Source organism: Polyodon spathula, chromosome 5, assembly GCF_017654505.1.
Source record: "Polyodon spathula isolate WHYD16114869_AA chromosome 5, ASM1765450v1, whole genome shotgun sequence".
Taxonomy (NCBI): domain Eukaryota; kingdom Metazoa; phylum Chordata; class Actinopteri; order Acipenseriformes; family Polyodontidae; genus Polyodon; species Polyodon spathula.
The window spans coordinates 32,171,112-32,185,942 of NC_054538.1; the positions used below are offsets into that span (position 1 = coordinate 32,171,112).

The 14,831-nt window shown below is 36.7% G+C and overlaps 1 protein-coding gene across 2 annotated transcripts; it reads right to left on the reverse strand.

Annotated features, from left to right (window-relative positions):
* Positions 1–258: 258 nt before the first annotated feature.
* On the reverse strand, positions 259–5,154 carry LOC121315281. Of its 2 annotated transcripts, XM_041249319.1 has the most exons (3): positions 4,810–5,154; positions 3,948–4,171; positions 259–1,442 (listed from the first exon to the last, which is right to left on the reverse strand). In XM_041249319.1, exons 2-3 carry the CDS (start codon positions 4,084–4,086, stop codon positions 673–675), a joined length of 909 nt encoding a protein of 302 aa, XP_041105253.1. In that variant the 5' UTR covers positions 4,087–4,171; positions 4,810–5,154; the 3' UTR covers positions 259–672. The 2 variants fall into 2 exon arrangements, with proteins under 2 accessions (XP_041105253.1, XP_041105254.1); XM_041249320.1 differs by lacking the exon at positions 4,810–5,154 and having other exon boundaries at positions 3,948–4,231.
* Between the last annotated feature and the right edge of the window lie 9,677 nt (positions 5,155–14,831).

Genomic DNA, 14,831 nt, shown 5'->3' on the forward strand with positions numbered 1-14,831 from the left:
AATTTTACAACAAAACACATTTATTACAGGTATTATTATTACAGGTATTATTATTACAGGTATTATTATTACAGGTATTTTATAAACATGTAGCTTTTTCTTTAACCATACAGTAGGTAAAAGGGAATGTCTTAAATATTCAATACAAAACTTTATCGTCACAAAAATATGAAATAAAATGATACCAGAGTGTTTGATTATTATTTAAATAATTAACTAAAATGTGTTGCTTTATCATTACTTCTCATTTTTAGTAAATGTTAAGAATGAAATACAAACATTGGCACATACAGTTAATACAGCATGGAGTCACCCAGTAACGCATCTCTAAGGGCTACAAACATACATTAGAACTAGACTAACTGACCAACATTATCATATCAGATCACCCATATCAGTCCTACATAGCCTTTCCGTCTGCATCTGAATTAATTCTGACCTGATGTGAATTAAAATGGCCTTGTATCTGTTACAGAATCAATGGAGAGAGCAGCCTCTCTTTCTTACTGTGATTCATATGTGTATGCCGGTCAGATTGTATTATAAAGAATTACTAGCTAAAGAAAAAAAAAAAGATAGTATAATCAGCACATATTAAAAATTTGCAGCTGCAGCTACGGTACAGTATGTGCCTACAGGTTAAAACCTCAGATTCCCTCCCCCGAATCTCATTCACCCAAAATCCATTCTTAACAACTCAGTCTTCTTGTCAGACTTGGACTGGAAGGGTTGAGAGAGTACTGGCAGATTCCAGTCAGCCCCTCTATGAGTGTGTCTGATCTGTATGGAGTTCCTCTTGGCAATGTTGTTATTGACAGGAGTGCAAGTCTTCTCTTTGGGATGACGCAAGCTTTTAACAATCGGTGCTTGTTGACGAGGAGGAAAAAAAGAAGGTCTTGAGCCATTGACCAGGAATGGAGGGGAATCATTGGTTGAGTGTCTCGTTTTCCCAACCCATGTGATCTTCCTGGAGATACTGTCCCGCAGAGCAGTCTGCCTCAGTTTTGGCAAAGTGGACAGCTGAGAAGAATCGATTGCAACAAATTGCTGTCCTTCCTTCTCTCGGCAACGCCAAGAAGGAGACAGTCCCTTGTCATCCATCGCTTGAAGAATATCCTTAAATCTTGTTTCCTGTTGTGGTCTAGTGCAGTGAGCTTTGTTCTCCAGCACCAGTCTAAGCGTCTCTTTGTTCATGGATGATGTTTGAGGTTTTGAAGTTCGTTCATCTTCTTGATATTTTATTGGCTCCACTGGAGTATTTTCAAAGGCAGTAGTCATTTGCTCTGGAGGCTTTGCTGATTTGCTGACCTCTGTTGGGTCAATGTTTACCTCAACCTTTACTTGCATATCCACAGCTGATTCTCCAGGCTTATCCAAAACATTCTTCCCAGAACACTTTGGTGGTGCAAGATGGACAAGTTCTCTATCAGCAAATTTTGAAACTGCAAATAGAGAGAGCAAGTTATAAGGTTGCTAAATGAAGCTAACCTAATCAGCCAATACATTTTACTAGGTCAACAGAGTACACTACACTTCAGTTTCATTCAAAACTTAATTTAACAATTTCATAAGAGTGTACACATCTTCATTAAAAAATAAAGAATGTATCTTAGAAATATTTTAAAAGACAAACAATATAGAAATATATAAAACAGATAACCAGTGCAGGCACATGCAGATGGTCCTCATAAACCCATTACATGTGCAAGGTTAAAGTGAAATGTATTGTAAAACTTCTATAGAAAGCTAGGTGTAAATTAAAATACAATTTGCTGTAGATTGCTGCAAAATCAATACAGATATTGTGTTCACAATGTAGATTGTGACAGACATAGAGACATGTGGGTCAATGCAATAGTTATAAATGAAATGTATAATTTACATTTGAGTGATATTTCACTTACTAGATTCTGTACTTTTGTAGAACACAGATTCTATCCATGTAACTGTTTAAATGTAGATATGTTATAGTGGTAGGAGTTGACTACATGGGCATTTTAATATAAATTAAGTGTAGCAACATTCTATTCAACTAAAAACATTGGCTAAAAGTAAAAAGTGTTGTTTAAATATAAATGCACACCAACAGTACGCAGAACAAAAAGTGAATGAGATATTTAATTTTTAGTTTTAATAATAAAAAGTAAAACCATAAATAATATTTTTACAATGTTTCAAATATGATCATAACAATAGTGTTAGGGAAGTATTTTTCAGAGTCCTCTGCTATAACGTTGTAACCATGTTTGACATTTTCAAAAACGAAAGACTAATGTTGACGACAGTGATATGATATTGAGTGCATGTTGTTTTGTTTTTACATGTTGGAAATTAAAATCAGATGGCATTTAACTAGCTTCCCTTGGCTTTTTACCGTGGGAAGTAGTCTGCTTTGTCTATTTCCTGTATAATAGATAATAACTTTTACTTTACAGCCCAATGTTATTTGAAGGACTTCTCTAGTCTCTACAATATATTTTGTGCACTCGCATTAGGCAGATACAGCATAAAGTAATGTTTTTGGACTGCTTAAAGTAATGAGTGCATGTACAGGATACAAATATTCATATAAAATCAAAAGTTTCAGATTATAATCAATCGGAAATGTCTATAGGAGGCTTGACTTGGTGAGCATAGTGCACAATTAAGGCAGTTATTGGGCTCACCCGGTATACTGTGAAGGGCGGATGGAAGGGTGGCCAGACAAACAGACAGACAGACACAATCAGCATATAAGGGTCCCTATTAATGTACTTCCCTCTATATGTACTCGATTTTAGGAGAATGTATGCATTATACATACTGTATAGGTTGCTTCTGTACAAGGTATGCTTTATAGTATAGATTGTTGTTTTTCATAGTGCAAAATCAAGAATTGTATGTTATGCATACCAGGATGTAACCCGTGGCTGCTCAGCATGTGTCTTATACATACAGTGCATGTTATATTTTTATCATGAGGATATCCTCTTGCAATCTCTCCTATAGTATGCTTGCAATAAAAAAAGCATGCCATGGTTCTACAGAGGTTTTTTAGTTAATGTTATTGATTCTTATATTAATCAGGATTAACTTGGATCTCTCTCTGGCTTGTACTGTTGATCTAATTCATCTATAACGATTCTGCTGAAATATTATTCAGATGTATTTTTTAGAATTTGAGAACTGTGCACCTGTTCTTAAATATTGCCTTAAGTTAAAAAATTAGTTATTTATGGGAAGTGCAATTATAATGTATTGATCATTGTGTAATACATTATTCTATGTTTGAGTCGTCTTGTTTTTTTTTGTTTTTTTTGTCCTCACCCTCTCGTTTAGGTACTCTGTCCTTGGAAACTTTGTATTTAAATTCTTTGAACATGTATTACATGTGCAATTACATGAATACTCCAGGCAGCAGCTTGTCTGTGTTGGAGTAAGAGCAACTCTGATTAGAGATGATCTGCACAGGCCAGCCTGTGGAAATCCAATCCCAGTTTTGTATTAATTACTTACAGGACTACATTGAATTCCTGAAGCGCTTAATTGCAACGTGCCCCATTATGAATTAATTACAAAAGGGTTAAATGGCTCTTTTTCACCATCTTGTTAGGCAAAACAATCTAATTGAGCAAAAGGAAAAATCTCAAACATGCCATTTTCATTTTAAAGAAAATAGAAACATCTGAGGTCAGTCTGGTTCAGGGAATATCAACCACATCGGTCTTATTTACACCTATTGTATTATGTATATTTTTACACCAGTGGTTGAGGTTAACCCTGCTGGTGTTTCTTCCACTGGCTGGCTTCCCAGAAATGTATTCCCAACAGCATTGAGATGACCTCCATCTCTAGTGTACAACCAACCATGGTTCAAAAGAGCAATAAAACATGCCGGTGTTAGTCATTATCCCAGACTAGATCACTCTGGAGTAGTCCTACAGGTCCTACAGTCCAAGTTACATTACCTTCAGGAAAGTAGCTTTCTTTATTTTCCAGTGTGATGGCAATTTCCTCCTCAGTTATCACTTGAGCCAGTGCAGGAGCTGAGGAAGGAATAGCAAGGTCCTCCTCACTGTTCTTCTGGTTTTCTTGTGCTGCCATCATTCATTCTGCTGCTCTGGGTTTCAGCTTCATTACTGGGGACCCCAATCGGTTTGCTGGTTTGATTTGTGCTCTTTTCTGTGACCCTCTGAAAGAATTTTTGAAGCCAGGACATGAGTAATAACAACTGAGAGGATTACATAGCAGCAGATGAAACTGACACTATAGTAACCCAATGCTGTACATTCAATGCAGCAATAATCTGACATACATTTGGAAGTCATTTTAGTTTGATAGGGAGCACCTCAACAAGAGAGAATCCCATAGAACACACATACAGTAAATTGATGTTAGAAATGGCATGGCAGACCACCCCTTCATGAAAAGAACTACATGTAAAGAACTGAAACACATAGCATACTGTACATGCGTTTGGAGCTTTTTGGCAGTATTTCCCTTTACTGTATGCACAGCAAAAAGAGTCCTGGTGGGAAGGTACCAGTCACAAGGCTGCAGTTTCTACAAGGATTAATTAGACTGTTGTTTATGTACAGTATGTATAATATTACAGTTTTTATTATTATTAGTAGTAGTAGTATTGAAGCTAACATTGTAGTGTTTTTTTGGTTCAATACATCTTTTTTTTGTTATAATAGCCGCCTTTTACACAGTAATATTTCTCCATCACCAACAATTATCAACCAAATATAATAATATACACTCCTGAATCCAAGAGCATTAATGTATTAAATAAATTATTACATATAATCATTACAATACATTTACCTTCATGGTTTTAATTCCTTTGTGGTGCCTGATCAGTTTCCTCACAAGTAAGCAGTAAGCTGCCATGATTGAAGATGGACGGTTGTTGATTAATGTGTTAATGATGTCTGAAGGGCTGAAGTCCAGATTTTCTGTCATGTAGTTTAAAACTGCAGAATTGAGCTCATCTGGACGGAGTCTGGAGCAGAGGTTTAAGTGCGCGATTTAGTTTTGTGGCATAACATGGTTCTGTGGAGCAGTTGAATAATTTGTCCTGATTTAATAATCTGGTACAAGGAGGGCACCACCATAAATAGCTTGTAGTCATAGGCTACTGTATCTTTCAGTGCCACCAGCACAGTGGGCATCCACTTAAGTGATCCAGATTACATATTGTTGATCACTGAAAGCTTTTAAATTGTTAATAAAAAGATGAGGAAAACATTAGATACTTGAATGCACTGTTACATATTTGACTTTCATAATTTTGCTACACAAAACAATACGATAAAGCTTACAGTACTCCACAAATCGATTTTCGGAACACCCTTTAATTTCAATTAGCCTGAAAAATAAAGGTTTCACGGGTGTAATAACAACAAGAAAACAACCTACTGAGAAATATTATTTTCCTGTAATGACAGACAATCATTTCATAAAGTACACACAGTGCCTAACTTAATTGACTATTCACATCTTTCTGGACCATATGGAATACACACCATTGTGAAACAGAGAGTGAGCCAAGGGTAGAGATATAAGGAGACAAGCTCTGATCGTAGAAAAGAAGTGGACCACGGCCAACAGTACAAATCAGAGCTCCAGCCTGAGAACATTGGCAGCACTAATGATAGTCTGGAAAAAATATTAAAAACATGCATTTTATAAAACAGTATTCCTGAGAGCATTCCTTGTTCTCAGAACTATTAATATATTGTACCTGTTTTTGTAAGAAATTGAATTATGGGGTCTCTTGATATAGCCATCATTTAACCATTGCTCTTCCATAGCCTCTTTAATATGTGGTCGTTTGGCAGGATCGGGCTCAAGGAAAGACAGCAAAAACTGCATAGCCCCTGTAAAGAACACAAAAAAGAATTACCCACACATACTCAAACCCAAACTACGCACTTCATTGCCTGCCTTTTTCAGTACAAGTGGTTTGTAGCGAGATGTTAAAATACTTAAAGATATATGTACAACTCTAAAGTGTGACATATGTATGTAAGATATACATCCCCAGTGGGGGATAATAAGATTAGTCAGACATTTTTAAATTAAGGGTCCCAAATTCACATTTCCAACTGAACATTATAGGAGCATTATAGGAATATACAGTAGATTTGCAGATATAATTTCCTATGTAATTATTGATAACACTTCTAACATTAACACACTTTTGTTTTATTCAACATTATTATTATTATTATTATTATTATTATTATTATTACAAGACTTCGGTCAGGTGACACAAGTATTGGATGAACACAGTATAAAATGTAGTTGGTATGAGTTCCTGTTTGGGAAAAGCCAGTATAGCATTGCTTAGTGAGCTTGCCTGGGAAAAGGCTTTGAAGTGAGTGCAGCATGGTATGAAGAAATCAATGAGGTAACCCAGGTCACCTGATAACCAAGGTGGTGCTGTACCAGTTCAGATAGGGTTATAATTATCTTGCTGTCTCAAGTCTCCCTGGACAGGTTCTCTATCAGGCTTGCTGGACAACATGACATAAGCCATGAGACCTGTGTGACACCTGTGAGAGTCTAAACTCAGGTATTGATCAGACTTTAACCCATTTTAAATGAATCCAGAGGGATATGCACTATTATTCTTGCCCCTTTCCATTCCAAACGATAACACCAGCAAACAAGAGGTACAGAAAAACAGCTATGGCCAAAGGTTTTGTATCACCTAGAATTTTAGGATTCAGACATAATTTAAAAAAAAAAAAAACTATATGAACGTAATTGAGATCTTTTGCTTAACATGTAATCAAAAAACTACAAAATATAATCACAAAAGTCTACTGGAAGCCATAATAGTAGTACAGTATTTGTTGGATTTCAAAATGTCAAAATTCAAAATTTTCCTTTTTTGTCAGTTTTTCATTGTGTATATGAAAAACTACAAAGCGGTATGTAATTCAATATGTTAACGTAACATTATTCAGCAAAATTAATTAATTCTATAGGGTGAAGCAAAACTTTTGGCAATAGCTGTATATCTCCACAGATTTTGGTTATATGCTTGCTACTTTTTGATATTAATCGGTAAAGCTCTTTAAACGTCTAATTTCCCAAAAATATGAGTTTGACTGAAATAAATTTATATAGAATAAATGTTAGTAAAACCACTTGCTATTTTTTCTTACCAAAAATAATCATTTAGAAATTCTCTCTAGTTTATGTAGTTTTTATACTGTCTGTCTCGTCTCTGTTCCGCTCTGAATGGCTGGGGGTCGCTGTCAGTCATCTCAGTGGTCTGTTAGTAATGTAGTTTCACTGTCATTTCACCCTGTTCTGACAGATCTCGTTGACTGAAGCAGTGCTAGAATGCTCTCATTCGTTTAAATGACTGTCAATCATCAGGACCTGCAGTCTCCCCGGCAGGACGAAGCGGGTCTGTCTGCCAGTGACTCTGAGTCCAGCTGTGCTGTGTGAAGCAGGAGAGGGGGAGCTCAGACCGATTAATAAGTTAGTTCTGTTCAACTATCTGTTCAATGTTTTGTTCTGTGCGGATTATTTTTACTCTTAAACTTGAGACATTTTTTTTATTTGTGTAGGATCTTTATCTATACGTACAGCTCTGCTGTGACCAAACGTTATTTCAATTAGAAGGTTGGTAACCATGGTTTTGCTGTATGCTGAATATGATAGGGGTTTTGCTAAATGAGACTTTTCTCAATGCCATAAAAAGTCTGTATTTTTTTTTTTTTTACAGCATAAAGGTCAATTTCACACATTCTCTGCTTGAATTGAAAAACAAAGATAAAAAAAAGCAGTAAATTCTTGGCAAAAAAATTGAATAGCGGCAAGCTTAGTTGTATTATATTTGAATGTTACCTCAGTTTGTGGTTCTGTTTGGGATACACCACCTCCTTAAAAATATTTAAGTGAATAAAAATAACTGCTTATTTGTTGTGGTTATCAGGGCTAAGACAGCAAACAATAGCGTAGAAATCACTCCATAGAAGTATGCAGGAATCCTGGTACCAGCACCACTGCAGATTGGGAGAACAGTAGAATCTATGGGAAATCTGTCATCACAAGACTGATCAGGACAGGGAAAATGGCAGAGTAACACATGACTTACTCCAGTTCTCCCTGCATAATCATTTGATGTAAGTAACACTGAAACAGTGAAACCACTGACATAAGATTCCTCTCTTCAAATAAATAACATTACTTTACAAATGTGCACATTTACCTTTGCTGATGTCAGGTGTAATAGGACTGATTTCACCGTTGATCATCTTCTGATGCAGCTGTTTAATGTTAAATGGCTCCACAGTAAAGGGCAAGGTGCCGGTCAGCATAGCAAACATGCATACGCCACTGTCAACATCAAACACAACAACAAGGATTATTACTAATCTAACAATAAACATTGTGCCATATCTCTCTCTCTCTCTCTCTCTCTCTCTCTCTCTCTCTCTCTCTCTCTCTCTCTCTCTCTCTCTCTCTCTCTCTATATATATATATATATATATATATATATATATATATATATATATATATATATATAAAACATGTTTATTAGTTGTCAGGGTATGGTTAAGAACGTATTCAGCCTTTTTTAGCAAGTACTTACACCTCCTGCTATATGAGTAATAAATATGCAATACGTTTAACAGAGATGAGAGTAGTTTTAATTAATTTTTTTTTTTTTAATTGTTCATTTTCTGTTTTTACACTCATCTTAAACATATGTAATCTCATTGAAAGTCAACTGAGTATCAGAAACACCAGGCTGGCAGTGCTTTGGCACTCCTGTATAAATGGTATTTAAGCCCCCCCAAGGTTACTGTATCTTGAACCATGATGATATAACAAAATGTGTTGTACAGCAATCCCAATATACAGTACAGCCTTCAACAGCTCAGCCAGTCAAGTTTGGTAGGACCTACATTCACAGCATGTGGACTACCTTTTTGTATCAATACTTCACCCAACGTTTCAAATACAAGAAAGTGATTCAGAAGATACAGATTTAGTTAGCCCAACCAAGACAGAAAGTTGGTGGCAATATTACAAGAAAAATAGTGTTTAGTAATAGTAAGTTTCATTACAACTGGTTGCATAACTTTAAATATTGTTAAAATGTAAGTGAGGATAAGAAATTAAATGAGTGCATTTTACAGTCGTAATGCAAATTTCATATCCAAATATCGCACCCAATACTGTTTTGAAAGTTTTTATTAAAGACAAAGCAAGTTAGGAATTTAGCTTTTCGCTTTTTTTTTAACAGTAAACTGCAATCACCCATCTGATCTACGTAAATGCTTAATAGCCACTGGGATCTAATATTTTATGGGTATCTGATTGAAACTCGTCTTTATGAAGTAATCATGGCACAAGGCGAATTGGCCTGGCCTACTTAAATACAGATTTTATTTTATTTTACCCCTTGCACAGTGTGCTGTGATTTCAGGGTTAATGACACTTAAGACAAACTATTCAAGCAATAAGATTGTAATGCTCTCATATTACTGAACTTTAGAGACTTAATAATTATATAGATAGATAGATAGATATAGATAGATTTTTTTCTGTTACTGTATTGTGGTTACAATCACCAAGCAACAGTAATGATTTACTCCAGTAAATATGATTCAAGCCAGCCTCCAGTGGCCTGAAACAAACTGGACATCAGAAATCTCTGCATTAACTAGTGTGTAACCCTAAAGGAATGTCTACGGGAAATCCAATCCGCTCTTCATTAAAGGAACAGCTGAACTTTCCATTACGCATAAACCAATCCAATAAATGTTGGAAGTGAAAGAAAAGGGAAAAGCTACGGAGTCCACAAGGCCACTAGTATTAGCAACACACATTTGTTACTGGCAAAAAGCTATTTTCACGACTCTTCAAGACAGCAAACTGGCTCTTTCCTGTCCTGTCAGCTACTTACATTGACCACACGTCTACCTTCGGGCCATATTTCTTATGAGCCAGTAGCTCTGGGGCAGCATAAGCAGGACTCCCACACTGTGTATTTAGCAGCTCCAGGGATAGGTACTCTGGTTTAAAAGTGTTGCTCAAACTAAAATCTGTGTAAGCAGAAGGAGAACATGTAGGTGCATTTTTAACTCCATTCGGCCACAGTACACATACACAAGCTTGACCTCTGATGCCATTTTACACTTTCTTGCTAGATCAGGAACACCTTATAGTAAATGTAGTTTATTCCATTGTAATTGTGCATGCATGAAAGATTTCCAATAAATACATGCTATTTTACCTGTTCCTTTCTGAAACTTTATATTTATATTATATTTATACACCCCCCCCCCCCTGGATTTCATAATTTGTTCAAAATGAAAACAAACCAGTTGTTAAGAAGAAAATAAAGCAAAGGAAAAAAAACAAGCACCAGCTTTATGTGCCAATAAAGTAATACACATTCCTAATTATTATACAATTTGAAAACAAGCTCTTTTGTATATATTGGGTGTAGGTGTAAGACAATATTTCCAGTTGTAATTTAAACAGTATCATTTATAGTTATTACACTAAACTACCAGCAACCTATTCAGGCCATTTACTGCAAGTATTTACCTTGGTGCTGCTTCTTCATCTCTCTATCTGACACAAACTTTTTATTTTATTATTTACTGGTAACATGTCATTGAATGATTGAATGGTGCATTGAATGGTGCATTATCAAGGGAGCAGGCTTATATTTCTGTATAATAATCTGTGTGCTAAAGCATTTCAACGGACCCATTGAAAGAATTCCAAAGTTTAAATCCATATGCTCAAGGAAGAAAATCTCTGATATGATGGTATGCAGCTAAAACACCACTTTGATTTACCTAATGATTTACTCAGTTGAAATTACCTTCTCCCCTGTGCTGATATGTAGGCCTTCCATCACTTTGGCGAACGAGCCTTTGTTGATCATCTTGCCCACCAGATAGTTGCCAACCCGTTTGGTGTGTGGGAAGTTCTTCACCACATCCTGGGGAATCCTACTGAGGCAGACTGGCACCTGATTTTCCCTGCCCGGTCTTTCCCAGTCCAGAATGATTCTCTCCAAGTCCCCAGTGTCTGTTACGATACTCTCCAGGGCTGTCTTAATTGCTGCAGGCATTGTTACAGCTTAACTAACTCTGTGGAGTCAGACAGGGCAGCAGTTCCTGTAGATGTGAGTGGAAACTGTTTACTCTGTTACTGCCACTGCAAACAGGCTCTCATCAAAGGCAGATCTTCCCTGAAAGGACTGCCTCCCAGTCAATGATCTCTGTCTGCAGGCAAGCTGGTTTGCTCAAGCAGAACCAAGCAGTAGATAATTAACCAAACCAGATACACACTATGTATGAGTGTCCTGGAGGTAACAGTGGCAAGCAAGGATATTCTATACTATTATTGTCCCTGAGTACATCACATTGTTTTACAAAAAGGCAGCTGGTACTAAGTGAATTATACTTCTCCAAAGCTATTATCACTGGACATTGCAATATGTTTCAGGGATTCAATTTAAGAACTACAAAACTAATATGTTTTAACATCAATTTAAAAACTTTAAACAGCCTTATCAATAAACTTGAATAGTGAAAATAATCTAAATTAAACTAATCAGCATTTGTGTAATATAATCTTCTAAGGCCAGGCAAAGTTTATACATCTAGTATCTGTAATATCTGTTACATATCTGGAAGATATTATGAGGGACTCTAGTTGTTGGGGTTTTATTTTATTAAATTATTAAAATGACATGACATGGCATTTCTTTTAACACAATAAATTATTAATCGAGTTGAAACGTAAAAGGAAAAAAGTCAGCACTTGATGGACAGTGTTCTTTTCAAATTAAATTAATAGAGTAGAAAATGAATAAATGAGTGACAACAATTGAATGAAACACTAAATAGCAAGCTTGTCGTACTTTGTGGATAGTACGACAAGTTGATGGGCAGCAGTCATTAGATCCTGAGTTATACTTGATCACAGATGTGTATGTGCTAAACAACGTTCCAAAGTTTTAAAGCCTAAAGCTGGACCTGTGGATATTTAAAAAAAAAAACAGATAGAGTGGATAATTTTGGAGCAACATTGTGCTTTATTTATTTCCTATCCACACTAACTAAATAATGTCATCAACCCATATTGAAACCCTGCGATTGCCTTTCACATTATGAACTTGATGTCATGCATTTCAGCAGAAGTAACACTGACAACTTGTGAGTTTGCATGAAGTAGTGGAATGAAGAACGTTCAGCAACAGATTAACTGGAATGAAGGATTGCTGCAGTGATACATTCAACTGTAAAATGGATGTGGTTTTGAGCAATTCCTGAGGATGTTTACCTGCCAAATCCTGAAACTGGGTTTTATGGTTGGAAGAGTCGACTCCATTATGCAAAGGTAAGGGACAACATCGATTCAACTGGCAGGGATATGTAACCAAACAAACGACGAACAGTAATTCGAAAGCATGGCAAGTCTAAGTTTGTGAAATAGGTTAATGGGAACTTGCCGGTAATAGGCTTGTAGATTAATCAATGAATGTACTAGGCACTTGTACTATAGATTTCCTGTCTGAAAACTTTGCAAGTGTTATATTTGCTTGTTCAGTTACAAAAAGCCACAAGTAAACCTCATGTTATTACTTTAACCTGTCTATGGCCACTGTTTACTGCAAAGAAACGGCAGTGGCAAGGAAAAAAAAAATACAATGCAGTGTCAACTTTAAGTGCTATGCTGATGCACAATGAAAACGCAACACTCTGGTCTAATGGATTTGTAGCATCAGAGTGGGTTGTAATATCATTTTGTGTTTGAAATTAACAGAATTGGAGTGGGGTCCTAAGCCATTCTCTGTGTCTACTTTCTGTTCACAAACTCTCCCACCGACAAAGAATGGTTTTAAAAATTGTCATAAACTAACTGCTGGACAAGTGTTTGATCTTTCCCCATCACTGAATGAATCATTTGGTGCCAGTAGTGTCTTGCACAAGGCAAGCCAAATGGTTTGTGTGCTTTGACACCTAGGACAGAAAACAGTCCATCTCATAAATCCAGCTGACAGGGAGTGAAACAGCAGATTAATTGAGAACAAGGGTCCGTCTCTAAATGAGAACAACCAATGAGAAACACCCCACGTGGACTTGGGCACAGCCCAAAATGAACAAACTGACCAATCACAGGGTGGAGGTGAGAATCACAAAAGCAGCCGCGTGACTTTCAAAGGACTTCCTTCCCATACGACGCGCTTCCTACACTAAGATAGCTCCCCACACTAGAAACAGTGCTCCAGGCAAGAAGCGAGCTCTACACACTAAAAACAGTTCTTCTAAGGCAAGAGAAAGAAAGTCGTGATGGGAGGAAGTGGCTTGGAGTTCGGGGGAACGATATAGAAGCTAAACTGCTCTGAACAAAGTTTCAGAAATCATGGGAGCATAAGTTCTCAAATTCACGGAAGGCAAGGAAGAACCAATGTTCTGAAGAATTCCTAAAATCATGTTCTGAGAAGGCTGAAATCAGCTTTGAAGAGAGCCCTAGCTGTTTGCCCTACAAGAGAATGAAACAGTAAACAACAACTGCCTTGATCCGAAAGCTGGTCTTGGTTTCCACGTCGCTTGACGAAATGGGCCTAGGGTCATGTAATAGAAGTACAGAAGAATTGCAATGAGAAAACTTCCATGAACTACATAACTTTCCAATAGCAACGCATAATCTGAACTGAGTTACATTTGATCAACGGAACTCTTTCCAGCTGGAAAACTGACGACAACAAAGATAAAGCTGCACAACAAGCTGATCTCCATTTGAAAAGAACTATTTGTTTATCGCGAGCCAAAGAAATACAATCCGTACCTCAAGCAAAGTGCCGTCTTCTTTCATTAGAACTTAAGATCTAGAGAGATAAGTAGCTGCTGTGTTCGTCAACAAAGATTGACTTCTTTGTTGAAAATCAGTAAGTATTTAGCATATTAAGTACTTTATGACTTGAAAAATTAACTGTAGCAAATGCTATCAAGTTAGTGGATAAATTGTTCTAGGAATAGAATATAATTTCCTGTTTAAGAGTATGTAAGATGTATTTTGTTTGTTGAAATGTGCAACTCAGAGGAGCTGCCTCTTAAATGCAGAGAATTTGATCATTGCCCCATTTCTGAGTTAATTTGAATATATAATCAATTGAGGTTTTTAACATATTAGTTTGGTAGATCACGTCTAATACGATAAAACTAATTTGCTAAATTAGGTCCTGGAATGTTGGATTCCGTTCTGAATGGGAAGTTGAATTAATTCTCGTGCATTTTGATATGAAACATGATAGATTACAACGAGAAACAAGTATTGAAAATACTAATGCAAAGTAGACACTTTGTGTGATCAGCCATAATTAATATAAGATTAGTTGTGCACCCCTTTTTATTCTTAAACTTACTATTGTTATCTATGGATAGACTGCTGTGGGATGTTCCGCCTCTCTTCCTGTGCAGCTGCAGCCAGCTGGCAAAGGTTGGCTGGTCGCGGTTGTCTCCTGTGGATGGCATTAGTGATTTGGTCCCACAGATGTTCTATTGGACTCAGGTCAGGAGAAAAAGCTGGCCACGGCAAGACCTCGACATAGTTTTCTTGCAGTCGTGCAATTGTAATCCTAGCACTGTGTGGTCTTCCATTGTTCTGCTGGAAAATCGACACTTGATTGGCTTGTAGGAATGGAGAAACTGTTGCCTGAAGGACTTCGTCAATGTAATGCAGAGCAATAATCTGTAGCCCTCAATCTGCACCAAAGGCATTCTTATGTTAAAGGATATTCCTCACAACATCATCACACTTCCACCGCCACACCGGTTGGCTTGAACAACGCA

Coding starts and splice junctions, on each gene's coding strand:
- LOC121315281 (XM_041249319.1), bottom strand. CDS start 4,086: ATGATGGCAGCACAAGAAAACCAGAAGAACAGTGAGGAGGACCTTGCT. Junction 1,443..3,947: donor AGAAAGCTACTTTCCTGAAG/GTAATGTAACTT, acceptor CTCTATTTGCAG/TTTCAAAATTTGCTGATAGA.